Below are 21,446 nucleotides of genomic sequence, written 5' to 3'. Positions count from 1 at the left end.
TCAACGTTTCTTTAAACTTACCAAATCCAATGTTTTCTCGATTTCGGGCTTTTGCCGGCCATTCAGGGAAGTAGCACGGAACGATTCGCCAAAGTAAGAGGAAATAAATTAATTGGAGATTGCGCCACATACCGTTCAAAAATAAGTACTTTAAAGTGATTACAGAAAAAAATGAGCTGTTTCAATTTTTTCTTTTTTTTCTGAGCAATGATGAATTGCTTTTCATCTTCACTTGATCGTTTTTGACGTTTCTTTGCTTTTTCAGACTAAGCATGACGACGAAATTCTTTCGTTGTTTTTAACATTTATTTAGCGATACTAATTTTGAGCGTGAGGGTTGCATATCGTCTGTGGTTTGTCTTCATTTCAGGTTGAACTCAACAAGACTTTACGTTAATTATTTTTTTCCATTGTCTGTGTAAAATCACGCTTTTTTAGGAAAACCACGTCGACAGATGAACTTCAATAGCAAAATTTCATCTAAATATGAATTTTTCACATAACTAATAATTCCCATCCAAGAGATTAATAAGAAATAAAAGTACCATAATGCAAATCGAGTCTTTATGATAAATGTATGGGTGTTGAATGGCCATAATAACTACATCTTTTTTACCGCATTCTCAATACCATTTCTTTTTTATGGATATGCCTCGTATTGCCTAATCTGGAAAATCACGAATCATAATGTGAGAGGTGAAAGTGTCTTTTACACGTCCATTCCATTCAAAGTGTACAAAGAAGACACCCAACGAGTAGGGTCCTATTGTTAATTCATGATTACTTCCCAATTCAAATGTTTTTACTCCCCATCCGCTGTCCTAGTATGATAGCAAAATGAGCAGCTATGTTTGTGCAGTAGACATACATGTTACAAGTTTGTTTATCCTTCACCAATCAAAACAAAAAAGCCATAATGACCAAGCAGGAAGGGCTGGTCCTTGATTTTACTCAAGATTACAACTGTTAGAACTCGAAGCATTATCTCTTGTACATTCCAGTGCCACATGTTGGTAATTGTAGGAATTATTATTATTAACTAGAAAGTCGCTCGTCAAGGTATGACGGGTGAAAATTGCTTCTCTTCAACTACATTTTAACGAAGCAATTGCCTGTTTGGTGATATTTTGATAGGTGAAATTTTAACCCTAACTCCAGTGGATTAGCCCTAAACTGCAGTAGATAGCGTTCGTACTTGAACGCTTTTTGTTTCTTCATTCCCCTGAAATGACACATTCTTGCCAGTAAAACAGTCATGTTAACGGATCGAATTCAGCCTTGTCACAATAAAGCCTTTCCCTGCATGTACCAAAACATTACCAAAACACATTATCAAGTTATCATGTTGTGGCGCTAGTTTCATTGTTGAAACACGAGCGTTACTCGATCATTGGCTATTATATATACGCGGATGTTTCATCTTTCCTCCCCATTTCAGATTAGTAAATTTACCAATTTTTGTTTCATTCGGATTTTTTCTTCAAGCTACAGACAGCTCCAGATTGAGACAAATTTTAAAACCACACGGTAGATATATTAGACACATGTATAAATTGATAGATATATAGTTAGAAATAGAGAGAAAAACGAAATAGGTCATAATGGAGCGCAATTACATGTGTTATACAAGCTTCATATATAAATTCGTGACGTAAGTTTATTTTTCTCTCTTTTAGCATCGGAAAGAGTATTGTCACTCAAAAACTAGGATCCTATGAAAGGGAGGATATCATCACTAACTACAAAGTACTTGGCAGTAAGTGTAATCCATAGATGCATCTGTACCGTTTAAATATCACATCAGTTTTTAATCGTACAATCGGACTGAAATTAGCACTGTGTTTGTTTTACCTGTTTTGTTTCACTTCTAATTTAAGAAGTCAGATGTTCTCAACGCTGGAAATGCTTTATACGTGGTATTATTGATTTTTGTGTTGATGATCACATTCAATGTTCTAAACACATGGTGTCTCTGAATGCTGTGTATAAATTTCGAGGGGAAAGAGAACACGATGACAAGCAAGAATTATACCGGGGCAATGGCTGCAAACGCAAATCTAACATACTATTGTCCGTTTTCCAAGATAAGACACTTAACTCCTCCCTCGTCACGTGGTATCCGATGATACTATTTCGTTGTTTTCGGCAGAAAGTATATTCGGATCATAGAATTTTGTTGTAAAAGCAGCAGTTTTTTAAAAAGTCAGAATTCCAAAAATTACAATAGACAAGTGATGTAAAGGACATTAAGACATTTTTGTACATTAAAATACACGCCCAAGTTAAGATTGTCTGGTTTTCTCATTTGGAAGAGCGAGGAATGCGAACCGGATCAACCAAGCATAAAATGGAACTCTGCGTTCGAGGAGGCAGGGCGAAGTGCTTTCACCTAATAAAACGGATAATACATGTACGCTAAGCTAGAAACAGATTAATACGAAACAGGTTAATAATCTATTACACAAAGACGATTTCACGAAACATTTCAGTTTTTACGAACTGCATAAAGCCGTTGCTAAAATTTAAGGCCAGCAGTTATATTACATGCGTCGCAATGTCAAGGCACGAGTCGTTGCAATGAGGATTCATTTTCACAAGCTTTTATCGATTGCAGCGTTGTTGTTGGGACGATTGTATTAATACGACATACCCCAAATTTTAGCAGTAGCTTTAAAACTTTCTTTTCAACTGAAATGTTCCGTGAATTCGTCTTAGTGAAATCAATTTGTAACCTGTTTCACATCCATCAGTTTTTGGTTTTGTGAGCACGTAACGTGTCGACACTCCGTTTGCGATCATATGATCCAGTATAATTCTTACTGTTTATCCTTCTCTCTACCTCCTCTTCAACATCGCACACGGCATTCGGGGATACCCTGTATATGTTTAACCCCTTCCATTTCCTACCAATTAAAAGGTATCTCAGGGCAACACTAAGACATCTAATCCCAGAAATAACACAAAGATATCCCACTGTTGCTCTGAGGCGACAATATATAGAAAATTAAAATTTTCACAGAAAGTAACCCAGTGCTGTAGTCTGATAAAATAATTCTTGATGGAACTCATCTTGATGTTTGTTGGGAGTCATCAAACAATTTGAAACCAGTACGTGCTCGATTTGCACACATTTTACAGTAAAAAAAACAGCGTAAAATTATTTTGCAGTATAAAAGTAAAGGAAATCAAAACTTTTCGTGCATAACTATTATTTCGTTCGGATATAAATACAATTGTCTCAAACACATAAACATGAAATTTTAAAATCTGAGTATTCGATGTTTCATTTATTTACCATATAGCCTAAGATAATCAGTTCTCTAATTTTTGTATGATTTAGATGAATAAAAACAAACAAACAAAATAAATAACTTTTTCCAATAAAAGAACCCTTCTTCTACTCCGTGTCAAAGTTTTACGCCACTATATATTTTTGAATCCGTATACAATTTTCCTTTTTTTTTAAGCAGCATTTCCTTGTCACAATGACCACGATGCATTCTACATACAAGTAAAATTTGTTACAAGGAACACGCTGGTGATAAAATATCTATTTTGATAAAAAGTTTGGATTATACTTCTGGGCTTAGAAAGAGGCAGTGCTGTAAATAAACATTGCCTTCTGAAGTAATGAATGATGAAACGTGAAGAAGAAGATCTGTAGCTCGAATTCAAAAATTTTTAAAGCAGGGTCGAATTTAGCTCTATGCAAAACTAAAGCAAAAACTCAAACACGTGAAAAAAGTGCTCCCGAAATTTAAACTGTCAAACGTATGAAAATGATCGCGGCACCCCGATGGGAGGTCACAATGATCTTCCAAAAAATTCCTTATTCGGCAAGTTTTTCTGACGATTCGTAAAATTTGGTGATAATATTGCAACATATTCTTTTTTCTTCTTTTAAAGTTTTAAAATTGTTTTTTAATGGTGCCTAACGATTCTTCTCATTAGATTCTTCTCCTTTCTGCGTTTACAAACTTCCCGTTTGAGAAAATATGTCACATTAAAAAACATAAAGACATTTTTTTGTTCTTCGATTTTTAATTTACCATGTTTCCTTTATTTAAAATCATTCAGCCTTTTTCGCTTGTCGCTCATTTTCATTTGTCTCCGAGACTTAATATTTACAGAAAACAATTATAAATATTAATAATGTAAAAAAAAAAAAAGTCAATTACGCTGAAGAAATCAGTTCTGAATAAACTTTAGTATTCATTAAAAATCTTAAACTCCAATCTTGTTGCGACTTCTGGTCAAACGCAACGACGCCCGTTTTTCGTCTTCACTTACTGTTTTACTCTGATCAATTACCACGGTTGAAATACATTTGATTCTCGTAAGATGTGTGAAAGTAATCACTATTAAATTACAAGAAAAAATTGACTTTGAAAAATGAAAGAATGCTAATATTTTACTTTCAAGAACAAATTTTTTAAAAATTTGTTGGGTTAAAGCAAAATTTGCGCCCCTGAAAATTTTGTCATCCTAAGCAGCTGCCTGCTCTGCCTATTGGGAAATTGGGCTCTGTTTTAGAAGCCGCTTTTATTTACGTCAAGTATGTGAATACTCTACATTTCGTTAAAGTTGACAACTATTGAGCTTTTACATGTGAAATATTTTTTAAATGATGTTTTGTAAAAAAATAAAATTTTGTTCTTATTGACTAGCATTGCCTACTACACAAGCAAAAATAACGTAACTACTTGAAACTATTTGGGTTTCAAACCGGTTATTTTGTCTGTCTAATGTGCGTAGGCATCTTAAGTTTTTCGTTGATAAATTGATCTGAAACAGTGCGAAATTTTTATTTTAGTAAGAATCAGTTTACTTTGCGTTAGGCATCATGGTAGCATCTACAGACATTGAGTATTTGGTAGAGTTTAGACTATTTTGACTAATAACATCCACAAAATATAGAACTCCGCCAAATATTTTGCTTAAAATTAAGCTTTGTTGAGAATCTGTGCAGTATCAGAGAGCTAGCTTAAAAATACGCAGAAGCCAAAAAAAAAAAAAAATACATTAATTATTTTTGTCAGAAGTTTGCTATTCATTTTGTCTCAAGTATTTCGCTGTATTTCGACTGAAAATATTGTTCCAAATTAGCTGTCACATTTCCAAAGCTAAGTATTATAATTATATTGAAACACATGATTTGCAGATTTTGTTTAACCTTTTTCCAGACATTTTAGATGATATGCAATTACTCTACAACATTAATTTACCAGGCATTATCCATTTTCTACAATTATTTAGGGTCGAACTAGTTTTAGAAACACACTCTTAAACCTTAATTTTGGAAACACTTTCACCAGTACATGCTTATAACTATATCATATAACTCCTTGGCCAGTAAGGAAATAACTCGAAAGAAAACTGATCTCTCTGGCATTACGGTGGTAAAATCCTTATAAAATAACTTGTGACTTAAGTGTGTGTGATCTCTGAACTTATGAAACAAATTTGGTACTGACTCAAGGAGAGAAGGAGGAAATGATTGGAAGTTATATGTTCTCAATTGATTGTATAGCATCCTGATACCTCTGAAGAAAGTTTTAAAAAACAGCATTAAATTATCATTCAAGATTAAGCGAAAAAGTAATCCAAGTTCGCAATAAGTATTTCTCTGCAGAGCGAGCAAATAATAATAACAACAATAACACATTAAGAGTTAATAAAAACTATATACAGCATCCAGTAAGCAAATTAAAATATATTAAAAACTCTGAACACAAAAAAAAAAGAAGAAGAAATAATACTTTCGTAAACATAAATTACAAATCTTAAACCTTTCAGGTAATAAAGAAGAGCGCAATATAATGAACTGGGCTTGGAAGCGTATGGGCGACGTTTTCCCTCGCTTTGAAAAGAACAAAGAATCAGCCGAGATGAAATTCTCATTGGATCCCGCGAAAGACGTGATGCTCGGAGAAACTCTCTCGGTAATAACTCCGGTTTCAATCTAGCGCCATTGTTAGCTTGTTTAAATCGAAAGCTTGTAAAAAATGGTGCACATACACATTTTTTACAAGATCAACTTACACTGTAAAAAAATCTGCTGTAGGGGAATGTGAAACATAGTGGTTTAGATGACTGAATTTTTTCGAAGGGAACAAATTGATTTTTTTTTTTCAAATTACAGTACACATAAAGAAAGAAGATTGTACTTTGTAATAAAACTTGCATTGAAACATTTTAAAATTTTTGGCGGTAAAATTAACCTTCAAAGAAAAAAAGAAAGGAAACTTTTCACTTTTTTTACCATAGAGCAAAGTAATGAATGAAATATTTTACGAATGAAATAGTTTCTATTGATATGACTGTTTGAATAAATGAAAACATAATGAAAGAATAAACTAACAAATAAATACGTTAATTATTCATGAGAAAAAAATTAATGAGAGATTAAAATATTGAATGAATAAGACAATAAGTGAATGCATTAATTAATAAGTGAATTATTTTGTAAACGAATCTAAGTAAATTATTAAATAAATGAATACTTTAGTGATTTAATAAATGATTGAATAAGTAAGCGAAAATAAACTATTTCACTTTGCCACATCCACTTTGCCCGCATGAGCTTAAATAATTGCGAAAAATATTAAAAATATAAATGAGCTAAATATTAGCTAAATAATTACTGCACCGAATATTAGAATGTCCCAATTAATGTTTAAAATGCTAAAAAGAAGAACTTCATCATTTGATAATATCAAAATAATTTTTGATTTAACAAAAATTAATATTTGGGTATCCATTTTTTAAAATTTCTTGTATTATCATATGATTTAATTTTTATGGGTAATTTTTTCTTGATTGAAATAGTCTACATGTGTTACCACATAGGTAAAATATTACTAGGTAAGTAGTGCGGTTTAGATATTTCACGGTTTCACTTTGCCGCACATTTTCCTACTATATTTTAGATAATTTTAAGAAAACTGAAATTGCAAGAAAGAATCTAGTAACAATTCGGGTTCTTGAATAACGGTGTCATGTTGCTTAAGGAGAAGCTGCGTCGCAATTAGAAATGCTTATAAAAGTCCGGTTTCAAAAAGACTTAAAAATAGTACTTTTTTTTTTTTTTTTTTTTTTTTTTTTTTTTTTTTTTTACAGTGTGCACAAGAACGCAGTTAGAATTTAGTACTGATTTCAAAACGAAATGTTACTGTATCGTTACTAGAAACGTATCGTTACTACTCTATCGTTACTAGTTTCTTACATACTTTAAGTAGTTCTACACTTGTTCTTTACAGGGTAGTGTGCACAAGAATGCATCGTGAGGATTTAGTATTAATTTCAGAAATAATCTTCTAGCACCAGGCAAAATTAATAAGAGCTTTGTTTCTATATATTGAACCTATTTCCATAACCAACTCAGAAAACTCAATGTTGAAAAAAAAAAAAAAAACACACACAACTGATAATTTCTCAGTATAAAGGACAACTTTATGTTGTCCTTTTTAGCTACCAGCGAGGCTCGGTAAAGTCGGGCTCTGACAAGAAGGCATTCAATCTGTTTAAGTTTTAACTTCTCCATTTTTAACAAAATAGTCTGAAAAAGTTGGTTTGCGTTGTAATAATGGCTTTTGGCGGTGCGTCAGTTTTAGAATTTGTTTTCTTTTAACCCATAATATAAGCTATAACATAAATGAGCTCTTCCAAAATCAAGATCAAGATGCCAGAGCTTTACTATATCCATGCTAATAGATTCTTATTATTAATTTGTCATTTTTGTTTTAAGATATAATCACGTGATGCATCATAATATCTTATTACATCTCACACGAATGCAATGCTTTGAAATTGCCACATAGCAGATTTATCTTTTCAGTATCTAAACGTTTTCTATTCATGCAGAATGCCAAATGCTAATGTGCCAGCCTTATCAACCTCCTTCTACTATCAACTCATCCTTTATCAGAAAATTGTCTGAAAATAATTGTAAACACGCAACTCGGAAGTTTTTATTTGATCGCAGTTTAAATTACGCTGCAAGCTTGCAATTGAAATCTTTACATTATCGACGCAATTGCATGTTTGTGATAAATATTGCTGCCACTATATTGAGAGAAATAAACGTAATACTGATTTTTAGCTGAACCAACATTTTGTTTCCTTCATATTTACATTTATTTGTTACTCATAAAACATTTGCTTGAATTCAAAAAAAATTGCCAGTTTTGTGCAAACCAAATATAATGATCGTTGAAAGCATAACCGGAATAATATACTCTTAAGTCGAATCAGCAACAGTCTAGCATCTTTGAAATGATTTTTTTTTTTTTTTATCAATCACAAGTTGCTTACTAAGCTCATTTCACCAAGGTTGATGTTGCTCTGATTTTTAAGAATTATATTACGACGAGAATAAGTCTACCTCGTTGTTTTAATATTAATTAAGAGGACACATTTTCGTCGTCAAAGTTGCAAATCGTCCGTGTTCATTTAAGATTAAACTTAAGCGGATTTTACTTTTAAAAAAGAAGAATGGGGTGTGAAATTACGTTTTTTCAGGAAAATCGTCAACATGGATGAACTTTAAAAGCAAAACTTTCTCATTTAAGATTGATGAGAAATAAAAAAGCATACCGGTGAAAATTTTGCCAAATAACTAGATCTTTATTTCCGCATTCTAATGACCATTTCTTCTTTATGAGCATACCTTGTATGATCTTATTTAAAAAATCAGCAGTAATAATATGACGATTTAGAATCTCTACTGAATTTCCATTCCACTCCATGCGTAGGAACAAGAAACTCAACGAGTAGGGACCTATCTCAATCCATGATTTCGAGAAACATTGAGTTCAAAGATGCAAAATTAAAATGAGTTTTTTAATATTTTGTTTTTATTTTTAGTCCGAAATTGATTGCCCTTTCTATATAAGTTTTGGCACAGACTATAATTAAATAACGAGCTAACTGACAAAAAAGACTAATATAGTTTCAATAGCTAAAAACTACTCAGTCTTTTCAGTAAGTTACCGCCCTATAGCCAGGGCTAAGGCAGAAAAGCAAGGTATTGGCTTCCTTAATAGGTTTTCTGACCTCCAGCTTAGTCACTTTCTATGCCGGGCTGATGAGTGCTAATAAGCACGAAACTGCAGCTCTCGGCTTGAATGACTGAGCTGGGGGGATGTATTAAGTATTGTTTTTTAATGCACTATGGATCAATGTGGTTTTTCTTTTTTCATTTTCCAGATACGTATTCGCACAAATAACAAGAGCAAGCATAATGAATTAAAAGTTAAAGTCGTGTTGACCTTGGAAAGCGTCACTTACACAAATAAGTATTTAGGTAAAATAAAGCAAGATGTGTACAACCATGTCGTCGGAAAAAACGGTAGGTTATCCGTTGTTAGCATCAACTATCATTAAAGTACACTCACGCAAACACACACACATGCATACATATATAAAGAAATGTGTATGGAAATGGCACTAGTCACAGACATGCTTAAGACATCGCTTTTAGGTCAAGTCAATTTTATGAACCTTTTAATGTATTTAGACTTTCAAAACTTTTTGTTTTCTCCCATGCAACAACATTATCTCCAACGTTTGGCTGCTTCTGGATCCTCTGAATTGGTTAAGTCTATTTTTATTTGCTCGATATCAAATAACGGCCCGACTCCCAGTAACAGACACCGACAAATCTGATTACAGAATAAGGAAAGGATGAGTAAGAGATAAAATTCTTTTTTAACTTCAAAATTTGCAAAAGTTATCCATTTTAAGAACTAAAGTCTTATTAAAAACATATGAACATGAAACACCAACTGACCTTGGTGGTAGCTGTTCCTAATCTTCCACTACTACCTCGTAAATATCAACTGGCTCATAAAATTCACTCTAGGTGCGTTTCCATGAGCACTTTCGACCCAGGAAAAAACCTGCTTTTCACCGCATTCAGGTTATTTGAGGGGTATATGATGAATTTTTCTCCTCCTGCTTCCTTCTGGAGTAAAAGCGGAGTTTTTACCCAGAATTCATCACGCGAAACAAGTTCGTTTACTTCCTGGGCTTGCCGCTTGGATGCTGGGTAAAAACAGCTTTCTCTCGTACAACGGAAAACCACTTTTTACATGTAAACGGGAAATTTTCAACCGGTTTTTTTTTCGGAGCCGGAGCGGTTATTTACGAGGTCGCAAAAAGTTTGTTGCGAACGCGGCTTCTGATAACACTAGATGGTTGCACCGTATTTACACAGCAACCTCTGTTTACCCGCCTAAAGGGCTTATAATTTAAATCCAAACTTATGACTGCCTGCTATTTGACTCTTGTCTAATACTGGTGACCATACATATCGTGCCCCGGAAAGGAAGGTGATACAACTCCAAATTTTTAAGTAACGTTCTCGTTTTGGATTCAGAATCTAAGTTTTGTGCTCTTACTTGTCACAAAACTAGCACAAAGTTAGCTCACATAACTGGTACGTGGTGGCGCGAAGACAATATAATCAATAGTGACGGATCAATAAAATTTCATAGTTTTAGAGAAGAATTTTCGAAATTTAAGCATGTATTATTAATTTAGACAAAAAAAAAATAGACCACATACTTTTTGTGCACGAATTGTAATATTTGAGACAAAATTGAATCGAAGTGCTGTTGCGTAAAACTTTGATTTTCTTCATAGCTGTTTTTTCTGGGTCGTGTCACTTTCCTTTCCGGGGTGCAATGTGTAAATAGTATGCCGAGCCAAAAAAAATTCTTTTCGATTTTTTTCTTTATTGGTACAACGAAAGAATTGCTAATAGTAGAAAAAAACACCCATTAAATAAACGGTGTTTGTTGGAAAACTACTTGAGCTGCCACAGCAGCTTTGAAATTTTGTCATCGTCCCTCAAAGCATTTGATAGCATGCCAGTTCATCTACCACGATGCAGCAGAAACAGACGGGTCCCATTGTGCGACTAATAGACTGTCTGCACTTTCAACTGATTAAAACTAGCCGAATCATTTGTATTCTATTAAAACTGTGACCTCTATGATTAGTAAAATATGTTAGTATGCGACTCAAGCATTTACAAGAACAACCGGGATGACACATTTTAAAACAACACTTAAATTGTAATTAATCAACAAAAACCGTTGGTAACTAAATATTTTAACGACTTCACTCCAACTGGTTGGCAAACTGTTTTTTGCTGATACAGCATTTTTTACAATGCGGTATCCCTCCCCGATCCACACTACAGTTTTTTTTTTTTTTTTTTTTTTGATAAAGTTAAATTATTTTTAACACTGAACCTCAGTCAAAAATAGGTTTCCCGATTTTAGGTTTTTCAAACTTCATTAATAATGCAGACTTTTGAGGCTTTATTTGATGTAAGTAAAAGTTATTTATTTAGAGGTGTTTTATTTATTTAATTTTCAACTGCATCGTTTATGAAATTGAGAGTACAATCTTGCAATATTTCGATTGGAAAAGTGGTTAATATAAGTTATTTTCTCCTTATGCGCAATACATTTACATTAGAACCAAACTGAATACCGAATTATTTATGTTTTTAACATAGGTAAGGGGTAAACATGTTTAAAATTTCAAACGGTCTCATCTTAAATACATTTCGAAACAAAAAAAAAAATGTATAAATTTTAATCTAAAGTCAAATTTATGAATTTGGTCCTTCTAAAACAGTGAAAAGAAATTAAATATGGGATATATCGTTTGATATATCCTTACGTAAGCGATATATACTTAACACAACACACAAAAACTAAAAAAATGCAGTTGATTTTAAGCTAGTTATAAAGCGTTGAATGAAAAATAAATTTAAGATTGAGGGAAGAAGAAATTTTAACAGTATAGCTATTTGCACAAAGCTGTATATCGTGTAGTTTAAACACACGAAAAGCTTTCAAATTTTTAAACTTAGATTTTATTAAATGCTGTAGAGTGGCAATTATCTTACATTTCAATATCTCTCTCCAAAATATGTTGAAACTAAATCATGAAACCGGTTTTTTCAGCGGATCAAATTTTAATGGAGGTACCCTACCATGAATATGCAAAAATGGACAAGGAACAAGGATATATGCGAGCCAACATGTTGGCAAGTGTGCCAGAACTGAAACTGGACTATTTTCTGAAGCAGTCATTCCGAGTCCGAGCGCCGGATATCCAAGTTACCGTAAGTACATAAGCTCCTTTTCTGGGGTAGCCAATTTCTTAGTAGTATTCTACATTGTTATACCGCCTTTTATCAGCGTTTCTTGCCTACTTTTCAGGAGTAACTATTATGTTGCTACTGATCTACATTGTTGTACCGCCTGTATCTACCTTTCCTACCACCTTTTCTGGAGTAACCACCTATTCTCTGCATTTTGTACCTTCTTTTCTGGAGTAACCATCTATCCTTTACATTTCGTATCTCCTTTTCTGGAGAAATCCTTATCAAACTACTTATCTTTATTGTTATAACTCCTATAATCTACATGCATTGGACTCTTAGACAGTAAGGAGGTTCGAAAAAAATCGATTTTTTTGCTTCGGAATCACGTTACCACTCAAAAGATGTAGTTTGGTACCTCCATTGGGGGAAAAAAAACAAAGTTGACATCTTTAGTTCGAACAAGAGGTTGAAAGGTTTTAAAAAATATGTTAATAATTTTAATTTTTCAAAAAAATAATGAATTTCGTTTTTTTTTTTTTTTTTTTTGTACTTTTGTATAATGCAACAGCCATAAATTATCAGCATAAAGCGTAGTTTGAAATGAAAAAAATATTTTATAGCTTTTACATAACACCTTTTGTTCATGCATACATACTCTGTCCAATAAATACGCAAACTCATACAATCTAGGAGCCATGACGCGAGCTCGTCCCGCTTACCGTCCGCGATATTGCCTGACACCTAATGAGCTGTTAGTGGTTCACCAAACTGCGTGTATGTGGCAAGTTGTGTTAGTTTATTTTGTCCTTGTTTTTAGTTCGTCGAAAATGGAAATTGACAAAATCATGGAGTAACGAATCAATTATTCATTCAAAATCGGAGATTCACATTTGGGTAGGGTTACTTTTGCTAGTGAAATCTGTTCCTTTAGACCAGTGGGTGATATGGACATCCTCTACAGGCATCGAATTTCAATGATACGGTTTTTGAATGATTATAGTACTTTGAGATCTTAATCATAGCAAGGGAATACGGCATAATCAGAACTCTTAATTTTAACGACCAAAACCTTCAGAAAGCATCTGGGAAAAATTTTAAACTAGTGCTAAATGTATTTAATCCAAAATTTGATAAGGTTTTATACTTTAGAAAACAGATGCCACGTTCAGTGCCAAACGTATGTCTGCACAGGGAAAAAAAATCTGAATATTTACAGTAAAAAGTACTAATATCTTTGTTGATGGAACGTTTGACCGTTAATCCCTTTCTTAAAACAAAACTACGTAAACAAGTAGAAAGTTTTCACGTGCTGTGATGATTAAACAGAACAAGATGAACGCGGGGATATTTCATACGTTGTTTACATTAATAATCGGTTGTAATTCGAGGGAATTTCAAGGTGTATCGGAAAAAGGCGATCTAAATGTTTTGAGCAGTAGTCAGTGTCTAGACACTACTGTCGGTTTTCTTTTCAGTATAACTTGATGTAAAACTTTCTGCGCCTTTTAAAACCTCCATTTTACAACAATAGTTACATTTATTAACTGTTTGATGTAAGATTTTTCTTCTCCATTTCAGACTCATGGAGAGCGTGTAAAAGGTAAGCCGCTACAAGTGACTACCACGTTTAAGAATACTCTGCCTAAATTCATATCGAAGGCTTACATAGTATTGCATGGGAGTGGTGTTGGAGAAGGTCAGAAGCACCTCTTTAGAAAGTGAGTTCTTACCAGTTATCCAAGTATGACATGTGTATTTTAGAGAGTACTGCCTCACCATGGCACTTTGTAGGAGAGGTATTGGACGCTGGACCATTTTCTTATGTTATCATCATGTGTCAGAAGCACTCGAGTTAAAAATTGGAAAAGTGGGTACAGATTAATGTGCTGTTGAGTTCAATATGTCGACATTTATATCGATCAAAGAGCATCCGCCAACACCATAAATTTTATTATTTTCATTTGAAGGAAACTACTGCGCGATTACTTCGATATGCTTATGATTAACATGTTTTATCGCAAGATACGTGTAAATGATATTTTAGGAGGCTCAAAAATTATGGTTTCGCTTCTGCAGACAAGAAACGGAGTAAACCCTAAAAAATAAAGAGGTGGAATTGTAAGCATTGTTTGTCAAAAGTGGGTCACAAGCGCAAAAAAAGAATAATTCAAATAAATAAATAAAAGCTCACTAAAGAAGTTTCCCTTTGATAACGAGCTGTTTCCAAATGAAAAAAAAATGGCATCCCGAATAATGCAGCACAAAATCAATTTTCGCCATGTTCAATACGAAATCTCATACGAAAAATAGTTTCGTAACACCGTTTAAGCACTGGACTGGGAATTAACCATATACGAATTCCTCACCAGACTTGGCTCCTTCTGATTTCAACTTTTTTTATCGATGATTAACGCACTTGTTGAATAGCCCTTTGATTCGGACGAGGATGTGAAAAAAAAATGGTTCTATTAATGAATGTCAGAAAAAATTCAAGATTTTACAGGGCGTGGCGTTTACATTTCGTACAAAAAGCGGGGAAATGCATAAAAAGCGATAGAACATACTTTGAATAAAGCACTTACATCAATCTTTCGAATGGGACATGTTTTTACGTCAAAAAAAGTCGTACTTGTGCATGATATATGTCTTTCATCGGTAACAGGATTCGCCATAGAGACGTAATATTGAGTACAAAAAGTATTACAATACATGCAATAAAGAAACGTAGTATTGCATGCATCAAGTGAAAGGATCCAAATTTTCATGTATAGCAAAAATGGTTTTTTATCTTTATCCGTTAAATTATACTCCAGCCGAAAGGAGATTCCCTCACTATCTTAATTTCAAAAGTATTGATGATTAACTGACGTATATGTGAATCATTTGAAAAGTAGTACGGCGTATTGTTGAAAATGCCTGAGTCATTTACTGACGAAAAAATGTAAATAATGACTGAAAAATAGATATTCCTTCAAAGTTATGTGAACTCAATGAGCGTATGTGAACCTTCAAGAAGATATTTGCATTCCTTTAGGAGTTATTAAAATTTTCTCTTTCGTTAGGATTTTCTCACTTCCCCAGTTTGCTCACTGATGCAAAATTTGCTTAACAATTAAAATTTTACAATTTACTATACCTACAAGGAGTACATATATAGTTATGCGTTAACCATTAGGTCAGCTGAAAAAAAAAGTTTAAGACATATTGAATAGAAATATTTTTAATTTTTGAAATAGATAAATGTTTGTGCTGTAAACGTAGTTTAAACACTATTGCTCCTGCCTAGATGGATGAACAGTTCATCTTTTGAACGATGCAATTAAATCAAACGGTCACAAACCAGTTGGAATCCAGTTCTTTTAAGTGAAAATTTTTCAGAAATCATCCAAGCTGTGTATTTTTATTTATTTATTTATTTATTTAATTTAATTAATTAATTAATTTATTTATTTTTGTTTTCACCGATACCTGACAAAAATATTCTTGAAACTGTTTCTCGAAGTTTGATGAAGCATTAGGGGAATGATGGGAGTATGATTACTTTTTCTTTTTGTTTTACGTTTATAAGGGCTACACGCATGGTTTGCCAATTGTTGAAAGAAAGATACATATGTATATTAGGTGCTCAGTTCTTTTTAGAAATTAAGATAATGTAACAAGATTCTTTTTTTGAAAACCTTTTTATTTTTTTGATCCTAGTATTTTATTTCTAATCAAAAAAGTCATTATCAAAATCTGTCCCTACTTCTCTTTTTTTCTTTACTTGAATACTTTGTTTATATCTATAGAATTGGATTTAAAAATTTTCGAATTTCAAATTTTGAATGATTTGCACTTTTTAAAGGAATACATACATTGAAATACATTCAATTTTTCCATTTTGGGAAAATATCGGACTACATGAACGTTTTTGACTAGTTTTGCCGTTCTAATGAACTATTACAGCATAAACTCGGGCGAAAATTTATACACATATGCATCTCCAATGTGAACTAGTGCCCCCCCCCCCTTTTTGGCGTTAATTCTTGAATTACCCCAGCACATTTCACCGGTAATTTTATTAAGTAAACATTTTTCTTCGCTTTAACGGATCATCCTACGTAATATGCAAGTTTGCTATCTAATCTTTATATTTATTCTCACTAATAATAAAGCTGAACGTCTCTCTGTCTGGATATCTGTCTCTGTCTGTCAAGATCTCTGGGACGCGCATAGCGCCTAGACCGTTCGGCCGATTTCCATGCAATTTGTTACAGAATTAGTTTATAGCATGCATATAGCACTTTGAAGCAATTTTTCGAAAATTCGATTTTTTTTCTTTTTTTATTCCAATTTTAAGAAAATTTTAACGAGCAAATTATCACAATGTGGACGAGTAAATTACCAAATTATCATAACGTGGAATCATAACATAGGCAAGAAAATGAACATAGCAAATTCGCGAGAAATTCATCGTCCATTATTTGGAAATATACAGACGGATAAAATGATCTTTTAATTTTCTACTACAGGCAAAGCCGTGCGGGTACCACTAGTATGAAGTAAAATAATTAGTAGATTTAGTGGCACTTTGTTATTAATTTATGTTAAGATTATTTATGTTAATGCTTTGTATTTGTTTTAGTGGTGCCAAACCGGGTGAGGAACTGAGTCACACGTTTAAAGTCATTCCTGTGCGCTCGGGAGACATCTTACTAAATGCCAAGCTCTGGTCTCCGGAAATGAAATTTGCGGAAGGATACCTAAATGTGACAATAAAGTGAATCCAATATTATCTTTTTAGAAGCTCTTCAAAATTAGAAACTAACAAAGGCTTTATAACTAGAACTAAATCAATCCTTTTCAAAACAAAGACATTTAAAACATCTTGCCAGATTTAGTTTCTTAAATAATTTTTTCCCGATCTTTTTTTGTAAAAAAACTAAATAAAAAAAAAGAAATCAAGCAAAAATAAGAATATCAAGAAAAAAATCATCTCGTACATGCTTTACTGTTTGCTTAACGTAAAAATGAATTTGTAAAGTCATCCACATGTGACAGTAACTTCTCACATGGGCTACCTGTGCTTTTGTAAGTAATTTTTAATGTATGCTATCGTTTGGCTGTCATAGTGCCCTGAAAACGAACTAGCAGTGATATGAATCATACGCTATAGCACACCGAAACCCTGATGCCGCTTTATGGAGTGGTGGGTGCTCCACAGTTGCTGCCGAATTACCCTTGCCTCTACGTCAACGTCACACTCGACTCGAAGGCTGTTATCACTTGAAAAACAAGCGTGACTTATCTGAGAAAATGACGTTCCGCCATTCCGTATCCAAGTCGTTCTGGCATGGCAATATTCCAAGCATTGACGTTTACGCTTTGTCTTCTTATCGGATGCTGTGAGTGCAGGTGGTTTGCATCCAATCGGCTGGGAATGGTTCTGATCAATATGGGAACAACTATGTTGCCTGCACGTGCATCAGAATGGGGGTACACATGGCTTGCGGGGTTGCTACGCTTGTCGACAGATGCGTCGATCCGCGCATGCTGACATCACTCTGACTGGACTCATTTATTTTGGTATCAGCTGCGATTTGACCTAAGAACCAACCTGTCCTTCTCAGCCCATCACCATACCCCTCGTAAAATCGTCTGTCTGCTGAAAGTGCCTCCGTTGACGGTGGCCTTGCAATCTCTCCTATTACGCGTCTTCTCTGAGACAAAAACAAAATTACTTCGATGATCCGTCCGGTAGACATAACGGCACAAGTATTGCCCGCACTACAAATTCCTTCTTTTATATCTTACTTCACGTGCGCTAGAGAGCTGCACATTTAACTTTTTTTTAACAAGTTTGACTTACCTCTACCCTGAAACTTGCATAAATTTCTGACCACGCCTTATGTGTTGTATTTTCAATCTCGAACAGTGTATTAATCATCGCCATTTTTTACCTCATTTTGATTTTGCGACCTAAAGAGTTCTTATTTAATAATCGCAGATAATTTTGTGATAAACTTTCGTATTCAGGAGGGATTCGGGAAAAAATTCCCTTCCCCAGAATAGGAAAGTCATAAAAAAATAACCTTTTATTTACAGTACATTTGTTTGCCAGAAATTTATTAGTAAAATAGACAATGCACAAGGTTTTTTTAAATTAATTTTAAGGGTCATGGGCATGGTCGTATATTGGAGCTTATATTTCCTCCCCCTGACATTCCGACATCCGAAAAATGAATTTTGAGCCGTATATCGTTTCTTTATTCACTAGTAACATCTGAACTATGAAAGCCGGGTTGAATTGTTTCAATATATTTTGGTAAAATATAGCCAGAGGTGTATTGAGCACCTCTGTACGTCAGGGTCGTGGTGATGAGAGAACAAAACGCCTCCCCCGCAATTGAGGTACCAAAAACTATTAATCATTACTCTATTCCTAATTAAACTATTCCAAGGTGAAATTGCTCACATGGGTAGATGTTGGGACGTGACGACCTTTGAAATTCCGACAGCCAAGAAGAGTGTTTTAAATTTGACTCATCAGTACTTTAAAAAAACAATTAATTATCAATTACTATGTCCCTTCTTCCCACCTATTGATTTTCTTTAACGGAAGAGTGAGAGAACTGTTGAAAGAACTAGTTCCTGAAAATGAAGGAGTCCTTCAGATTCGATTTACTGAACGAATGTTTTGAGCACAGCTGCGTGTGCTTGTGTTTTATCAATCCAAAAAGGTTTCAAATCAGGTAATTACCTCTGTAGGGACGTCAGATACAGTCTGCACTATCACTCTGGTCCACTGCAACTCTATGTAATTTTCGGTAATCTGAAGTAGCGGCTATGTACTACTCAACTCGTCTCAGTTTGGAGCAAGTAGCAAAACTCACGTGCGAAATTCGAATTACCGATAATAACATTTAGTTGCAGTGGACTGAAATAATAGTGCAGACAAGATCCTGGCTTCTCCACACCTCCATTAAGGTCAATATTCATTATTGTAAATCAAAGATTTAAAAAAAATCAAAGTCCGAGAAAGATCCGAACAAACAAGAAAATCGCTTAATTACTTAAAGGTTCAGTTTACAAAGCAAATAAATCAGATTTCTTTCAGACGGATTTCAAAATGAAGGAGTACATAAATACAAGTACTTGACAATAATTTTCCATAAACAGAGAAATCTCGTTACCACGAATACCGATACGACGAAATATACGTTTCAACAAAATATTTTCAGTGCCTCTTTGATTTCCACTACGTTACTTTGATTCCATTACAAAGAAAACATCATTACAACCAACAAAACTCTCTGTCAATTGCGGTTCGTTGCAACAGGATTTAACTGTACTGAGTTTAAAGTATTGATTTTAAAATTTCAGCTCTACAAAGCAAAAGGAACATTTCTTCAAACATAAACTTTCCATGAAAAATGAAGCTTTTCATACAAAAAACAAAGTTAAACCACTTTTATCTAAATGCACTTGACGTCTTTTGCATTATTAAGAGTAGACATTTAAAGGCCCAGCCCATATTTATATCCAAGCAGCAGAAGAAATATATCCTCATTTTCTTAGGTTCACTTGGCACTTGTTCCGCGATGGTAGATTTACGAACTTTGATGCAGCTAAAAGGGATGGAAGAGAAATCGAGCATCTGAAGTTTTATTGTTCAATAGAATTATGTTTTTGTTGTTTATTATAGGGGAAGTTCTTGGGTATATTGCTACGATAAATACTGAAAGTCTTCAAGATAAAACCGACAGGCTTTTGCATTCACTAAATATTTCAGCATCTCAAATACAAGATAAAATATCTGTCGATGATTTCTAGAGAAACTGTTGAAGCGAGTTTCTGTTTGCAAGCTGAATGGGCACTAACAGTAGGAAAAAAAAACAGTAATTGAGTACCAGGAATGATAAATATGCTTATGCTTGATATTTACTTTCGCTTCAAACCAAGTCATTTTTCATAGCATGAAGGCCTGTTTGAAGTATTTATATCAACATTTTTATTGCTTTTGAAAAGTTTCAGATAGCTCATAAACAGTTTTTAAAATGCGATTTATCATACTGACTATGTTTAAATATATTCTGTACCACCTAAGTGTACCTGGTGTATTACTAAGGCAGTTAAAAAGTTCTCCCACAGAATTTTGCATCAAGTTCTCGAAACAGATTTCTTTTAATGGTTAAAGATCGTTTTTTTTTCATTATTTACAAAGCTTTATTAATATATATGTATGTTCTTTTAACTATAAAGCTCATAAATTACCCAAATTAATGTTGTAATATGTATATTTGCTTACATTTACCTTGAAACTTTTAATTTAGTAATTTTTCAAATCACATTTGTGAAGGGAAACATATTTTCATAAAGATGTATCCACTAAGTTTTTTACTTAGCTTCAGATAAATATACATAACAGTATACATAAAGAAGAAAAAAATACATTGCAGCATTCTTGATTTTAGAAGACATACTATGCATCTCGCTACCAGTTTCAGAAACACTAATTTTCCGCAATTAAAAAAAACTAACATTACTTTCTTTCTCTTTTTATATTTGTTTAGATAATGCTTTAACTATTTTAGCAGAAGGACATGCCCACTCAATATTTAACTTCACTGGTTCCAGTATACTCGATCTTTCCGCCTACACTTTTCACACAGGAGCAAATTTCACTACAAATCTACACAGGGTTAAGAACACATATCTACAGATAACTTTTTTTTTTTTAAATTTCATTTCTCTAACAGCTTAATTAATGATTTTTTTCTTTTATTTTTTAATCTTCCGAATCTTAAGAGTTTCTTTTTCTTTTGTTCGTTTTCATTGTTTCCACCATTTCTTTAAAAACTTTTGCTCTAAAAACAGTTTGAAGATGATCAGTTGTGCTAAATATATTTTAAATATATATTTTTAAACATAATTTAAACATAAGTGAATGCTGTTGAATCAACAATTTATAAATTTCAAATCAGAATGAATTAGAAGATCTATATTCTGAACCAAAATGAAAAAAAAACCCTGTTACAGGATTGAAACACGTTTGAATTTCTGCTTTGAGGCACGCTTTTAAACATTATATTTGTCACGTCATGTTTTATACGCGCGCATGCGAACCCTATTTTTTTTTTACCTTACCTTCAATCTTTAGTTCCTTAAATACGCACGACTTTTGCTGTATGAAACACCATTGTTTTCAATATTAGTATTTGTTCATCTCTTTTCTCGCAAGGAAAACTGAAAGTTTAAACAAGAGGGCTAAAAATAGAGATTTATATTGATTTTAAGAAAGGTTATGTTATAATGCTTCTTAATTTGCAAAGAAATGCTGAAA

General features: G+C 33.3%; 1 protein-coding gene across 1 annotated transcript in view; it reads left to right on the top strand.

Moving 5' to 3' along the window:
- LOC129216587 (annulin-like) overlaps positions 1-16,887 on the top strand; it is a 43,824-nt gene extending 26,937 nt beyond the window's left edge. Inside the window, exons 10-15 of the mRNA XM_054850802.1 lie at positions 1,677-1,756; positions 5,797-5,942; positions 9,208-9,349; positions 11,982-12,142; positions 13,703-13,842; positions 16,749-16,887. Coding sequence (XP_054706777.1) covers positions 1,677-1,756; positions 5,797-5,942; positions 9,208-9,349; positions 11,982-12,142; positions 13,703-13,842; positions 16,749-16,887 — 808 coding nt within the window. The remainder of the gene's footprint in view (positions 1-1,676; positions 1,757-5,796; positions 5,943-9,207; positions 9,350-11,981; positions 12,143-13,702; positions 13,843-16,748) is intronic.
- The last annotated feature ends 4,559 nt before the right edge of the window (positions 16,888-21,446 follow it).

Source organism: Uloborus diversus, chromosome 2 (assembly GCF_026930045.1).
Source record: "Uloborus diversus isolate 005 chromosome 2, Udiv.v.3.1, whole genome shotgun sequence".
Classification (NCBI taxonomy): domain Eukaryota; kingdom Metazoa; phylum Arthropoda; class Arachnida; order Araneae; family Uloboridae; genus Uloborus; species Uloborus diversus.
The sequence above is the reverse complement of the archived record's forward strand: the minus strand, read 5'-3'. Positions and strand labels throughout refer to the sequence as shown.